This window comes from Pholis gunnellus (genome assembly GCF_910591455.1).
Source record: "Pholis gunnellus genome assembly, chromosome: 21".
NCBI lineage: Eukaryota > Metazoa > Chordata > Actinopteri > Perciformes > Pholidae > Pholis > Pholis gunnellus.
The window spans coordinates 8,860,669-8,876,169 of record NC_136548.1 but is presented as its reverse complement, the minus strand read 5'-3'; the positions used below and the strand labels follow the sequence as shown (position 1 = coordinate 8,876,169).

Below are 15,501 nucleotides of genomic sequence, written 5' to 3'. Positions count from 1 at the left end.
TTGTGTTTCACAGGGAAAGTCCAGCTCCCGCCAGTCGGTCTATTTAGCTGGAGACAAATATCTTCACTTGTACTTATTAGGCTGAGGTAGCGACTTAAATGTAAACAAATGCACATAAATGCAGCAGTGCTAAGGGGTGATGTCCATTTTATGTTCCGACTAAATCACATCAACACTCACATAGTGACAACTTCTAATATAGTGACAGATCAGCACAGAATGTTTCAACAAAATATGAATTCATTAGTTTTGTTTATATTTGTACTTGTTTAATCTGAAGTCACTTCTAAGTGGTAGCTGAATTTCCTTTTTTATTGATTTTTAATGAGTTAATCTAGTTGCATTATATAATATCACTCTAATCTGTTTCAATTGCAGCCAGATCTGTTGAACTTCAAAAAAGGATGGATGACAAAGCTGTATGAAGATGGAATGGTAATTGGCTTTCATTAGTGGGATTAAATGGCTTCTACTGAATACAATTATATTTTACTCATTGAGGCGCCGGTGAAATCAAATTAATGTTCTTTTTTCCCTCTCAGTGGAAGAAACACTGGTTTGTCCTGACAGATCAGAGTTTGAAGTACTACAAGGACTCAATAGCCGAGGAGGTAAACATTGTCTTCTGGAGACTGTGTGGTTTCGACTGTAAATTTGAATGAATACACAATTAATTAAAGGACTTTTTTTGTTTTTGTTATATTGTTTCATTTGTTTACTTTACTTTAACTTAGGCTTTAGAACTGGATGGTGACATTGATCTCTGCACATGTTATGATGTCCAAGAGTTCCCTGTCCAGAGGAATTACGGCTTCCAAATCCTGGTGAGTATTGATTGTTCATGGCATTAATCACCAGTAGAGAAGAAACTCATTGTCAACACACTTGAGCTCTGCCGTCTGCTGACGGTCTATAAACAGCCTTCGACAACATGTGGTGCAACTCCAGGTATCAGGTTTTGTCTTTCTGAAAGGATTCTTTGTCTGTAATGACGGATGTCTCTTGACTTGTCATCTCTCTGCGAGAGGCTGACATCACGGTGGTCTAAATCTGCTCCAGCCGTCGCCAGCCCCGCTAGTCTCTCTGAACCGTTTGTCCTTCATCCTGCACAATATGTTTACCTAACCTCTTGCGTTCAAAAACCCCATCCGTGTCCACATTTGCTCAATAACCGTAAAAAAACAGTTATGTTACAGTAATTTAACTTTAGGTTCTATGGATGCTGCAGTGAATCCTACGACAAACTGCTTTCGCTGTATAATCCTTTTGGCCATTAAACATTTTTAGCACTTGTTGCTGGCAAAATACTTCCCAGACACATATAGCTGCTATGCAGTTCAATTGTTATCCATTTGATGTCAGTGTGGGTTTGGTTTCTGCTACATATAGATTTAAACTCACCATAATAATCTTATATTACGAGACTAATAGCAACACGGTCAGTTTTTTTTCTTTACATTAGCGTGAAGCAGCTTACCTAGATATTCCCTCAGAGGAAGTCAGAAATAGAGAAGTCAAAGGGATCGATGTCTCTTTGGCTGAGAACAACATGGTATTGGTGTCGAGAAATTAATAACTCCAGTATTAATGTCTACTCCCTCTGCTCCATGGTCAGACTGGAAGGGGCTGTGTCATGCAGTCAGAGCAGTGCAATAAAGTACAGGGTTGCGTAAACCCCATTACTGTGTCATCAGAAGCTTTAATGAGAAACTGTGTTCTTGGATAAGACATTTAACTTCCAAGTATTTAAGGTTTAAGTTTAATGTATTGCACATTGCCCCTTAGTGTAGAACACCTCTGTTTTTAAAGGGAGAGTTCTACTACTCAGAATAGTTTACTAAAAATTGTCATATTTTGCAATCTAGGGCATTAAGAAGAAAGGTCTCAACTAACTACATGTCATTGTAAACAGCTTCAACCAATTTTAAAGCTAGAGGCTATTAACATTAAATGGTTATTGCATATACATGATTACAATCTGTTTGATGTAATAGATTGGTAGCAGTTGTGTGTAAAGCAGCAAATTCACACCAATCCTAAACTACACACAAATTTACAACATTTGTGAAAACGCAACAGCCCCGCAGGGTCTCGTGCTCTGGGTCTTCAGGGCAACAACGCATTGTTTTCCACATAAAATCAAAGGTTTAACACAAGGTTTATCGTAAATGGTTTCCTCTGTTGGACTTTGCAAATTCTGTATTTTGCTCTTACTTTGTGGCAAAAGGAAGGGAAGTGGCAATCATAGAGGACAACATATAGCAAAGTTCTATCTAGATTTGAATACACAGTCAGATTGAATCATCTAACTTGTTTAACAGCGAAACAGAGTAAAGCAAAGGATAAGTGAGGCCCAGAATGTTTGTCTTTATTTCACGGTTTCTATTATTATTCTGCTGATAAAACTGCATTCTGAGAAGAAGTGTGTTCTTTCAAAATGTATTCCTGTTGGAGGTAGAAGTATTTTGCATTAAAGCTACTTTTACAATTAATAAAGAAGATACTGAAGGACATCTTATGCGGTGAATATAAATCTTCTACACACCTCTGGTTACAGTCAGTGAAAGAAGAGCAACAAATGAGTCCGTCCACTGAAACAGGAAAAGCCTTGCATTGTCATTAGGGTTGGGTACCGAAACCCGGTGCCAATATGGAACCGGTACTTATACGACCGATACCTACCGGACCGAAACGCAACGCAGATTTCGGTGCTTCTTTTCGGTGCCTGAGCCGATTGAAATACTTTTTTTTAACACTACTCTGATGACTCCGTCCTGGCAGCAGGTAACGATAGCTACCGTTTGTATAGCTACAGCAGCTAGCTAGCCATCAACCTTTTAACAGAAAAAATTCCGAAAGGTAAACGGTCAAAAGTGTGGCTGTTTTTATTTTGAAAGTCCATTGCTCACTGGCAGCGGTGGAGGAATGGAGACTACTGGACATCGCTGCGGTAAAGTTAGCAGACACTCAGGTCTCCGTGGTCAACTCAGCAGACACTTAGATGTTAGTGACCTATACGCTGAAATTCACGGTAAACGCATTCAAACGGCACAGATCGGGAGCGAGCGAAGGACTTTGAAAGTTAGCGGAAAGATTTAACCTGAGACAACATCCGGTTTCTTCAGAGGAACATCCGATTTTCAGAATAAGATGCCAACAAAGTATGAATTAAATTCACATTAAGTATAAAACATGCTACCTGCATCTCGTGAGTTAAAGGGAAAATACACCTACATTGTGCGTAAGTGTGTCTTTATTCTTTGATCGCTGGGTAACCATCATCACCTCTGAGTTACAGCATTATATTGATGAACAGTAGAGCTGCATTCACATGCTCTGTCATGAAGACACACACATTTAGATGAAACGTGCTGAAACATTGTATTCCTGTTGCACAGCAGTGGAACGTTTCACATGAAGTCACACACTGAGCACAGATAGTGAAGAGATATAACTGCTACTGTGTAAAGGGAATACTGCTGTTAAAAAGAACCTTATTTGTTTAAAGTGTTTGCAAACCAAATGTTATTGCACTTTTGTTCATATAGCAGTACTTTTAAAATAAAAGTGCACAATACACTACCTTTGAATTAATTATTGAACTTTGCCATAACAATGAGATTAATCGCAAAAATTCCATGCGATTAAAAATTGTAATCGTTGCCCAGCACTAATATGTATAGTATACTTTAAACAGTTAAATATATTGTTAAATTTGACTTGGCAATAAAAAAAGTATCGGTTCAGGCACCGTTTAGGCACCGGTATCGTTTTAAAAGTATCGTTTTAGCACCGGTATCGGAAAAAACCCAAACGATACCCATCCCTAATTGTCATGGTAGTTCCACTGTTGCACATCTTAATACTAATGTGAGGCTTGTACAAAAACAAGTGTCAAAAAAGATATTTTATTCGTCATTTAGTCTCATCCCTGTCAGTCATTTAAATGAAACGCTTGTCTGTTTTCAGTGTAAAGATGGAGCGTGCACCCTGTCGGCCATGACCTCCGGAATCCGTCGCAACTGGATTCAGGCCATCATGAAGAATGTGCGACCCACTATTGCTCCAGATGTCACCCGGTAATACCCAAAGAGGATTAACACTTTAACCACTGCGGCAGATTTGACAGCTGCTTTTCTCACATATTTTTATTTTGATTCCTCTCTCCTCCTCCTCACCCTCTCTTTCCTTCTTTCTCTTCCTCCCTCAACCGGTATTTTCAACCTGCTTCCAGGAAAAACATCTCTCTGAAACTATCCGTTCTGAAGCCCAGGTTGGAGTGCTTGTGTGTTGAATATCTCCCCCTCCTCGAACAGTGATGTAATTGCTCAGCGATGTCAGCCCCAGCGTGTTTGTCGTCCCACCCTATGTCATGTGATTGTTGAGTAATGTCTCCCTGTCAGTTGTGCTACTGTAGAGACGCACACTGCAATCACATCAACATACTAGAATAGCCTACCAGCCATCTGTTGATCAACAAGCAGAGAGGATTTTAATGATTAATCATCAAGTGGTTGTCCACTGACTTTTGGAAGTGATCACAGAACAAATCAGCACTGACAGAAAATGCCTTGAGTGAATGGAGAGAAGAGCTGCGATAACTGTAACTAGTGTTGCCTTTCAGATGGGTCATCACATCTGACACTGACCCGCATTTACTGAGTCACACACTCTGCCCGTGTGTCTCTTAGGTACCTAAGATATTTTTGGTATTTCTGCAAAGCGCCTCACAGAGACACCTCCTTTCTCATTCCTGAGCTCTGTTCCTTCTCGTTTTCCCCCTTACTCATACCTCCTGACACCTCCACACACAACGTGGTGAAAATAGATTATTCCGTCAGGTCTCTTTTTTTGTAATGCTCTGCCCCTCAACACTACTTAGTGCCAATCAAACGCATTCTCCACATTAAGCTCCTAGTTTATACAAATAGCATTAACATAGAAACTAAAGGCAAGCGTCTGCCATCAGGCTTACTTCAGATCTAGAAGATTAACTCCAAAGTTGCTTTCAGCCTAATGCAGTGTTCCGTGTAAGCATTTTGATGTTGATGCTCTGACTTGGATGCATTTCACTGATTATCATGCTTTCAATGCGTAATGAAATGATGCTGCTCTGCCACAAATGTACGCGTCGTTGTTTGTCCAGCAATGCTTTATGTAATACTATTGTCGCTTGATTTCAATGTATCTTCAGTTCTGTTAAAATCATCTAACACATAGCCTCTTTATTTTTTGTGTGTTTTTTTTTGTTCATTCAGATCCCTCGCTGACGAGAAGACAAAAGCCCATGTGATGTTGGAGCCGTGTCCACAGGCCACCTCTGAGCCAAGCCCCAGTCCTGAGGCCCCCAAGTCTGATGTCCACCGACAGCCAGCTGGCAACAATGCCTCTGCCCCTCTGTCTGAGCCCCGAAAAAGCCGAGTTCGTGAGCGCAGACGAGAGGGTCGCTCCAAGACTTTCGACTGGTCCGAGTTCAAAATAGAACGGAGAGAAAAGCCTGTGAAGGAACGAGCGGACACTGTCGACCTCAGCTCATCCCTCTCAACAACGTCCTCATATTGCTCTCCTTCCTCTTCCCCTTCCTCATTAGCGTCCTCTCCTAGCTCTACCTCCTCCCTCCAAACCTCTTCTGTTTCAGGTGTTCACCCACCTTCTATGACAGTAGAAGCAGAAAAAGAGAGTGTAACGAGGGGCGTCCCTCCACATAGTGCAACCCACATGCCAAATAGTGTTACTGTTACCATGACCTCCACGCTAAACACTACACCACCGGTACAGCCATCGATACCTGAATGCCAAGAGCAAGGAAAGATGGAAGTAGACCGTCCTGCTAGTGAAGATAAGAAGGACAACAGAACCTCCGGTGTCCGAGAAGAGATTGAGCAGCGATGGCATCAGGTGGAGACGACACCGTTAAGAGACGAGAAGCAAGTGCCGATCAACACAGCTTCAGGAAACTCTGACAGATTGCCTGCACATGAGCTTGCTGCACTGCTCGACAAAGAGGCGAGTTTCCTTAGTGTGGCGTTCTACATGTTTATGAGCATCTTCTGCCATTCGTTCATTATCTCATTATCTCTTCTCTGTCTTTCTTTGTTCAGTTGGGACAGAAGCAGCAGGAGCTGGACATACTACAGAAGCAAAACAGTGTTTTAAAAGAGCAGTTGGAAGATGCTCTAGGGAAGGAACAAAGTGCCAGAGATGGCTATATACTGCAGGTACTACACTCACCATCCATCGTGCAGGATTAGTATGGGTTTTAATGTTGACGATATGTACAAATAGCATTCCAACATGCATTCAAATTTTTACAAAGAAATGTTTTATAAGATAGTAAACATATATATATTGTTTAAACGCACAGTAAATGTTATAAACTGTAAATGTGTAGATAGTATTTTTGTTATACAGTCTACTTGCTCATGATGAATCAGATTTATGTCTGGCTACTGTAACTTATCAACGTATCAAATCTGACTAACAGGTGTGGGTGCTTATTCTCTGAAACTGATACGCATGGTTGTGGTGTTCTTAGCATGAGTTTTCACTAACTGTTTTTACGGAGTTTCACATCTCCTGGGGAAATAATTGATTTGGTCTGATTTGCTTAAGGTAAGAACCTTGATTAAGAAACCTTGCGCTGTGCTTTGTCTGTGTGCCCTTTCCAAGCTTGATTTCTGCATGCTTTTTGGTGTTTCAGAATTGCATACTCTAACTAATTAAATGCTTTTTTTACATTGTGCAGTTTTAAGTTATACCGGTAACTTATCACCGAGATAGAATGTCATTTTTGTATCACATCATATAATAGTTTGTCTTTTTTTCTTTTCTTTTTTTATCACTATATTGACCCACCAAAGTTTTTTTTTTTTTCTTTCCACGTCACCTCTGAAAAAGCACAGTGGAAGCTTTTTAAAAAAGACAGATTGATATCAAGAAAGGAGAAAATGTATTTTCCCGGTTACCCCCGAGATGTGGTTCTCCGTATATGGTAGGGGAAGTAAGGTGATGTCATTAATGAAACTGTCTCATCAATCTTTTTCAAGAATGCAACACCCCCTTCCTCTTCACCGCACAGAGTGCCGTGGCAATGCCTACACAAGCTTAGTCAAGATTTGCAGGGCGAGTTGGAGACTCAAAAGCACAAGCAGGACCTTGCTCAGCAGCAGATTCGGACGCTAAAGAGAAGCTACACAGAAGCCCAGGACGCTGTAGACCACCATGAGGCTGGTGTTCAGGCTCTGCAGGCGAAACTAGCATCTGCAATGGCTGAAATCTTGGCCAGTGAACATGCTGTGGCCCGAATGCGCAATGAGCTCAAGCTAGAGCAGGAACGCTCAAGGGAGCAAGAAGAGGAGTATGGCCGTGGTGAGGCCACCCTCCGAGCCCAGCTAAAGGACAGTGAAGATAGACTCCGCGATATAGAGGCCAGCCTCTTGGAGAGAAACCAGGCCCTCAGGCACCTGGAGCGCCAGCAGGCCCTGCAACGGGACCACGTGAGAGAGATACAGAGGCTGCAGGAGAGGCTGCAAGAGGTGACTGCTCGGCTAAGTGCAACTGAAGAGGGTCAGGCACTGAAAGAGGAGCGCCTGAGGAGGGAGCAGCATAGCATGCAAGAGAGTCACGAGAGTGAAAGGCAGAATCTGTATAGAAGGTTAGCCGAGGCTGAAACGGCACAGAAAGAGATGGAGAGCCGACTGTTAGAGGCTGAGCAGCAGGTGGAGGCCCTGTTAAGAGGGAGGCAGGCCTCTGGAGGAAAGGAATGCAGGGAGGAAATGCTGAAATTGCATGAGGAGTTGGCCCAGAAGACCGACATGATAGAGTCACTGAGGGAGAGTATGCGTAGGCTAGAAGAAGAGAAAGGCCATCTCACTTGCCGCTGTCAGGAGCTTCTTAACCAGATTGGAGAAGCAGACCGTGAGGTGAATAAGCTCCGCAATCGTCTGGAAACGGAAGAGGCTGATTACTACACCCTGGAGCACTCGTATGAGAGGGCGACCCAAGAGTTTCAGAAAATCAGCCAGTTCCTCAGAGAAAAAGAGGAGGAGATCCGGCAGACTAAGGAGATGTATGAGAGGCTAGTGGAACGTAAGGAAGAGGACTTGAAAGAGGCCCTTGTTAAAATGGCTGCACTTGGCAACAGCTTGGAGGAAACGGAACAGAAGTTGCAAGCGAAGGAGGAGCTTCTTTGTCAAATGAATCAAAGTATCTTAGATAAGGTTGAGCCCTGTAGTGCTGAAAAAGATCTGAAAGCCAAACTTGTGGTTGCAAAGGACCGCATAGCAGAGCTAGAGCAGCATCTCAACGCCCTGCAGCTGGGCTATGCTGACCTACGTGTAGAAAGGCAGCAAATCCCAGAACAGAGCAAGAAGTCGAGGCTTAAAACATCGGCCTCCTTATCAGCAAACCAAGAACTCTTACTCGCCTTTGACAATACATCAAAGACGGAGAACTTCCCAGATGATAAGGAGTCTCAAGCTAAGAGACCAAGGATACGTTTTTCCGGTATTCAGTGCCAAAAATACTTAAATCTAGAGGGCCTAGACACAAGCCACTTGAGCGGTACCTTTGCAGACACGAGACAAAAAGTTAACCAGGATGTAAATGAAGACATGCATCTAAGTGAAGAAAAAGTGTCCTCTGATATCACCTTATCTCACAGTAGTGACCCAGAGAAGTTCATCTCTATCATACATTCCCTAGAGACTAAGCTGCTAGCCACTGAGGATAAACTAAGAAACCTCACACAGAATCTAGAAGAGCAACCATCCATCCAAGCAGAGGACATTTCAAAGATGACCGAAACAAAGCCTAACCCTGATAAGGAGTTAAGTTGTGAAAGTGGGATACAGAGTAGTGCTGCCAATAAGCATTATGCCAAGGCACTGGCGTGTGTGGAAAATAGTCGTGCGAAAGTCAGGACTATTCTCAGAGGCTCTCACGATACCACTGATTCACAGCTGCACTCATTGTCAGAGATAGAGAACGATTTGTTCACTGCATCACTGTACATCCGACAAGGGCGTAAGACATTCGAAGAGCAGTCCCCAGTTGCCCATCAAAATCAAACCCCAGAAACTCTAGATAAAGAAGCTCTGCACCTCTTCGCCAAAACGTTGTCGTTTGAGGCGGTCGTTTTGAACAAGATGGCTTTGTTAATACAGACTTCAAAGTCTGACATCTTGCAATCTCTGGCTGAGATATGGAAAGACACGGAGAACATTAAAACGGGTGACAAAGATTGCTTGGCTATAGTTTATGCAGATGTCTTGACCAGGAAGTTGATGTTAGAGAGTTCATTCTGTAAAGAATTGGAAGAAGCTAAGACGGATGATGCTAAATCCAAAGAGGGCAGTGTTTCAGCTGATGCGGATGTTGACACTACAGTTATCTTTAACACCTTCATTAAAGCAGAGCTAGCCTACTCTCTTCAGAACCTTAAACTTTGCTATGAAGAGAAATTCAAAATACTGAAAAGGGAGTTGACGCATGCCCACGATAACCTGCATCAAAGGGAAATGGCTCTGAAAACAATCATTGAAGCTTCCAAAAGGCCTGATTTGAAAAATGTCATAAAAGAAGTCAAAAATAACTTTGGGTTTAGTAAACCGAAATTAGCCGACATTCGCCCCCCTGAACTTGCTCCCTACATGGAGCAGATTGAAATGGAAGAGGCTAGAGGCTTGGCTGAGGAAATCGTAGACAGACACCTGGCTGGAGAAATGCCCTCTTGTGGCGTCGACTCAATCGAATCACTGCAAAATGCACATGACAACCTGGCTAATGAGCTTCAGAGACAAGCAGCAATCCTCCATAAGTATGCTCAAGAGATAGAAAGTGGTGAAAACCACCCTGGACTGGCTAAAATGATCTATGCTCTTCTGGGCCACCAAACTTCACACAATTTCACAAGTACCTCGCTCTGTATGCGCGAAGCCCTAATCCAGGCTCAAGTGGCATATGTGGCATGCAGGCTACGGGCCCTGCATGAACAAGACTTGGGCTGGTGTAAACAGACAGGTCAGAACATGGACGCTCTCGTCCAGCAGCATGCCCGCAATGTCGGCGCAATCCAAGAGAAATACGAAGCATCCCTACAGGATGAGCGCCAGAACTTCACGCAAGCAGTGTCCACGCTCCAGAAGGAGAACCATACATTAAAGAGCGAGATCAGCAAACGTGTGAACCAGCTCTCCCAGCAGCAGAAGCAACTGGCTCTCCTGGAAGACCGTTTTAAGAAGGAGACTGGAGAGCTGAAGCAAAGGCACATGCAAGAGCTAAGCCAAGCGGAGAAAGGCCGCGCCTCAACCGAGCTGGCCGTCATGGAGACGACAGCCGACAGTCAACGAAAGCTAGAAGTTCTGCTCGTGGACATGGGCACCATGGAGGAGCGGCACGAGGGTCACGTGAGGAAACTGGAGGAGCAATTTGACCAGAGGATCTGTGAGCTCCAGCATATCCACAAACAGGAGATTGAAAAGTTAAATTCCCAGTATATGGAAAACATTCAATGTATCCAAAGGCACCAGGAGAACAAAAGGGATCCTCAGGTTTCCCACTCGTTTCCTTGTGATGAGGCCGCGACACCAATGGAAGAGGAGGAGCAGGGGAAGAGGGAGGATGCACAGACCGTTTCAGAGTTGGACTCCATGGTGGTTCTGAAGGACCGTGTCCAGGAGCTGGAGGCTCAGATGAGCACCATGAGGGACGAGCTGGAGAACAAGCACCTAGAAGGAGACGTGGCCAGCCTGAGAGAGAAATACCAGAGAGACTTTGAAAGTCTTAAGGTTTTTGCTCTTTCATTTTACTTTAGTGATTTTTTTTTTAAAATAAGTGAGAGAGTGCTAAATAAATAGTAAGCTGCTTTTGTTTAACAATCTGCTAATGGACACAGTGTGTTTGGAGTTGGGAAATGGTGTGATTTGTAAATTATTTGTAACACATAAAACTTGCAATCTAGATTACATCAGTTGGCTTCCGTCCCTAGAGCCATACTAGCACCGTGGTTGTAGGGATGTCATTCATCCACAACTTTCTATTTGTTTATGTCATATTTATGACAATAAACATTCATTATCTTGTGAAATATATCCACATCTGGATGGATTGGCACAATATTTGGCATGACTGTGCTGATGCCCTGAATTATCTTCTAGTCTTATCAACTATTGGATGGATCGCTGGAACATTTGGTGCAGACGTTCATGTCCCCCCCCCCCCCCCCCCCCTCCCTCCAAAGTGAATTGAGTGTAAAATGCCTCGCTTGCCAACAAGATATCGATATTCTATTATTGTATTAACAAACATACCATTTCCCACATTCAACGATAGAAGGAAATGCAGTCTATTAATGACAATTATGCAGCTCTCATTCTAACATAGCTGGCCTTCAAATCCTAAAAAGCTTGCATGGCTTCTATCACTAATTTTGCATGACACACCATGTAGTCTAGTGAGCTATTAATAGATATTGCACTGAAATCCATGGTCACTAATTAGATTATAGGTTGTAAATTCAAAATCCATTTTGTGATAACGAATTGTCGATCCTGTCCTCCACTAGGCCACGTGTGAACGTGGCTTTACAGCGATGGAAGACACCCACCAGAAGGTAGTACATGACCTCCAGAGGCAGCATCAGAGGGAGATTTCCAAACTTATGGAAGAGCGAGAGAGACTATTGGCTGAGGAGACGGCTGCCACAATTGCTGGTAAAGACAACTGTATTACCACCAATTATTTCTGTACTTTAAAACACGACCAACATACAGTAATTGAATGTGTGTGTGATCTGTCTTAAATGTAGCTATCGAAGCGATGAAGAATGCACACAAGGAGGACCTGGAGAAGACCCATCGTTCCCAGCTGAGTGGATTGAACTCTGACATTGATGAACTTCGCTTACAATACGAGTAGGTTTTAAACTTTGCAAATGAGAAGTAAAAGAGCTGACATTTTCATTTTGACTTTTTCTTTGATTTAAAAAAAGTCAAACCCTGAAAACCATATTCATGTATTTCCGATAAGTCCTCAGGTTGAGAACAATTGTGTCACTTCATAGAATGGGTTAGGGAGATGGCAAGAGACATTTTGAATAACTGGAGCAACTTTTTAAAAGGCTTTTGGGAAAGATCCACTCATGTCTAGGCTGGTTTGGTCAACATCAGATGATAATTGGTGATATTGTGATGATCCGACTGTCCAGGGAGGAGCTGCAGTCCATCCAGAGGGAACTTGAGGTGCTGTCGGAGCAATATTCTCAGAAATGTCTGGAGAACGCTCACCTGGCCCAGGCCCTGGAGGCCGAGAGGCAGGCCCTCAGGCAGTGTCAGAGAGAGAACCAGGAGCTGAACGCTCACAACCAGGTGTGAATGCCCATCTATGCACAAGAACACACAAACACATTTGTGTTGACGGGTTAAAACACACGATTATTCTGTCCAACAGGAGTTGAATAACCGACTGACTACAGAGATCACTCGGATGCGCTCCTGTTTCAGTGGTGAAACAGCGCTGTCACCACTTACCCAGGGCAAAGATGTGTATGAACTGGAGGTATGTGTACACACACACACACACACACACACATACATGCAAACACACAGGATTTGGTCTTAAGTCTTACGAGTGTTTCTCCCCATCTTGTAGGTGTTGCTTCGAATTAAGGAGTCAGAGATCCAGTATCTTAAACAGGAAATCCACTCTTTGAAAGATGAACTGCAGTCTGCGTTGAGGGTACGCAAAACCACATTTTTTGTATCGTAAACTATTTATTGAAAGTGTGTTCCTGTATTTCATCATGTCTTATAACAACATTGGAGAAACTGAGAGGCATTGTCATTGGTTTGATTTCAACAGGACAAGAAATATGCCACAGAAAAATATAAGGACATCTATACAGAGCTCAGCATTGTGAAGGCGAAGGCTGACTGCGACATCGGCAAACTGAAGGAGAAGCTGCTCATTGCCACAGAAGCTTTAGGCGAGAGGACTGTTGATGGAACGGTCACATCTGGATACGGTAAATAGGAAATGTCCATTAATCGGTACCACTGAATTAACCCCCAAAAAAAATCTTTACATCTCCAAAGTTGTGTAAGTATGGAAGCCAGTCAGGAGTAATGACAACCTGTTTTGTCACTGTTGTTGAGATCTGGAGAATGTAAACACCTATTAAAATGGGATGCACATACAGTTTATTGTTCCTACATACAGTACCTTAGTTCTTTACATAAGTCACATATTTAAATCATATTGCTTGTAAACTTTACTACCACCAAACTATTATGCTACCTAAGTTAATGATAATAGCATTCACTCATTGTGTTTTTAGATATCATGAAATCAAAAAGTAATCCAGATATCCTGACAAAGGAACGATCAACAGCCTCCAAGCAATCAAGAGGATTAAGGTCAAAGGTGAGTCTCGAGTTGAATAAGATAGTTTTTCCTTCCCGAAATTACAGGCATTTTGTACTTTAGGAGAAAATTCCACGCACTCTAAAGCTACCATTTCAGTTTGCTGTGTGACGTGATGTTGAAGCTTTTGTCGCGCAGACGTCATCGCTGTTAATTGTTGCAGCTCAGCCGCCACACACTGTAGAAATGTGGTCCACAGTTGGTTGATAGGGTTGAAAAGTCTCTTGTCCTGTAAGTTTGTCATCTGTCTGTTTTGTCCGTCAGTCTATCACTGAACAGGTCTCATGGGATAGCTGACACCCCCATTGTGGGGTGATTCCCCCCCCAACCCCTGCCCTGAGATGTGCTGTAGGTATAGCATGATGTAGAGCAAAGCATGCCCTTAACACCCTCGCATGATCTCCACCCCCCACCCCACAACCTGCACCACCCGAGCTGATTGTAGTGACTACCTCTTAGTTCAATGTCACAGACGTGAGCACTAGACGCTTTGTCCAAAAGCCTTTCTGGCTGGACATTTTAGGAAAAGACACTTATTTGCATTCTTTCCGTGTGTGAGATGAGGAAAACGATACCACTCTCTCTCCTGTACGGTGAATATGAAGCTACAGTCAGCAGCAGGTTTGCTGTAGCTGAATACCGGAAACAAGGGAAACGGCTGTAGCCAGGCCAAAATACAAAATCTGCCTACCTCCCCCCTGTTAAAATTACATGTTATCTAATTTGTTTGATTGATACAAAAAATGTGAAAACAAAAGTGTTGATTTGTGAGGTTGAGAGGTGCAGGTAGGTGGATTTTGTTTCATTTGGACCCAGCCATGCTAGCTCTTGCTTTTAAAAATCCAACACCTAATGAAAGTGTTTCAGCTTACTCATATTTAGTATTTAACGACGTCATTCACACATTTTCTGTGAGCTGACGGGCAGAACTAAGTTCTTTCTGCAATAACAGCTCGTGAATATTGGTGTTGCTCATCAGTGGACTAATCAACGATCTCAGATCATTTTATAGAGGAATGAGAGCGCTCTTTTGTTGTTTCGCTCTGTTAATGTAAAAAGCCTTTCGTCGTTGTCATCTTTTGTCTGTTTGTGAGTTTTTAATTTATTTATGTATTGTGCGCACCAGTACCTACCGTCATGTGGCGTGACCATATTCCATCTTAACACCCTTTTTTTTCTGTAGATCTCTCATTGAGATTAAAGTATGTCCTCCAGAGCAGAAAAATAATTCCCATTTTGTGACGTTTGTGTTTTTCTAACATTCTTCTCTGCCCACGTTCACCCTTATCATTAATGAACAATAAATTACTTTCTTCTTTTCCTTTTAACAGAGCCTGAAAGAGGGACTAACTGTTCAGGAGCGTATGAAGCTTTTTGAGGCAAAAGATTCCAAAAAGATTTGAATATCAGGAATCAGAAGTTTTTCTTTCCTCTTTCCTGGCCTTGGGTTTCTGGTCAGAATGCTTCGGCTTTGCCAGCAACAGCTGACGACTATTATTGGAAATGGAAATACATTTATCAAGGGCAGTTTTAAACCTGGACCTGCTGCTTCCATGCCTCTGACAAGTTGACATAGTTCTGTTTTGTTTTTGTTTTGTTTTTTTTATTAATTGAAAAAAGTTTTATTGAATCAATCCTGTATTAGTTTAAAGAAAAATCATATAATCTGTCCAATAGGGAGATGTGTCAAATAAGCTGCGAGAGGGATACATGACAGCATTTTTACTGATCCTCCAAAATGCCAAAATAGACAGCAATACACAGTAATAATATATATTTCCCTATATGAATTAAGTATCTGCTGTATTTTATTATTGTTACAGTTTCTATATCTAATAATTTGTATGTGTTTAATGTTGCACCAGTTCTGTTGTACATAACTACTGGATACATGTAATAGTATGGTTTGCTATTGATTGTTGGGGCATCTGCTGTACTATAACTATGGTTTGATTGATAGTGGAAAACAATGTGATGCTTAATTTGCTTTTGTATGAGAGTTTTATAAAATGGAGTGTCTTGTGTGTGTGTGTGTGTGTGTGTGTGTGTGTGTGTGTGTGTGTGTGTGTGTGTGTGTGTGTG

At 42.5% G+C, this 15,501-nt stretch overlaps 1 protein-coding gene across 4 annotated transcripts in view; it reads left to right on the top strand.

Annotated features, from left to right (window-relative positions):
* Window positions 1-15,484, top strand: part of LOC306712730 (myosin phosphatase Rho interacting protein) — a 46,303-nt gene extending 30,819 nt beyond the window's left edge. For 2 of the 4 annotated variants that reach the window (XM_079182136.1, XM_079182133.1), the window contains 15 exons: window positions 379-435; window positions 543-611; window positions 735-824; window positions 3,970-4,079; window positions 4,235-4,273; window positions 5,259-6,006; window positions 6,102-6,218; window positions 11,564-11,711; window positions 11,807-11,912; window positions 12,206-12,365; window positions 12,448-12,555; window positions 12,649-12,735; window positions 12,859-13,021; window positions 13,334-13,419; window positions 14,751-15,484. In XM_079182136.1, coding sequence (XP_079038262.1) covers window positions 379-435; window positions 543-611; window positions 735-824; window positions 3,970-4,079; window positions 4,235-4,273; window positions 5,259-6,006; window positions 6,102-6,218; window positions 11,564-11,711; window positions 11,807-11,912; window positions 12,206-12,365; window positions 12,448-12,555; window positions 12,649-12,735; window positions 12,859-13,021; window positions 13,334-13,419; window positions 14,751-14,822 — 2,160 coding nt within the window. In that variant the 3' untranslated portion in view covers window positions 14,823-15,484. Of the gene's footprint in view, window positions 1-378; window positions 436-542; window positions 612-734; window positions 825-3,969; window positions 4,080-4,234; window positions 4,274-5,258; window positions 6,007-6,101; window positions 6,219-11,563; window positions 11,712-11,806; window positions 11,913-12,205; window positions 12,366-12,447; window positions 12,556-12,648; window positions 12,736-12,858; window positions 13,022-13,333; window positions 13,420-13,683; window positions 13,768-14,750 lie in introns of all 4 variants that reach the window. The other 2 variants (XM_079182134.1, XM_079182135.1) reach the window with 2 other exon arrangements.
* The last annotated feature ends 17 nt before the right edge of the window (window positions 15,485-15,501 follow it).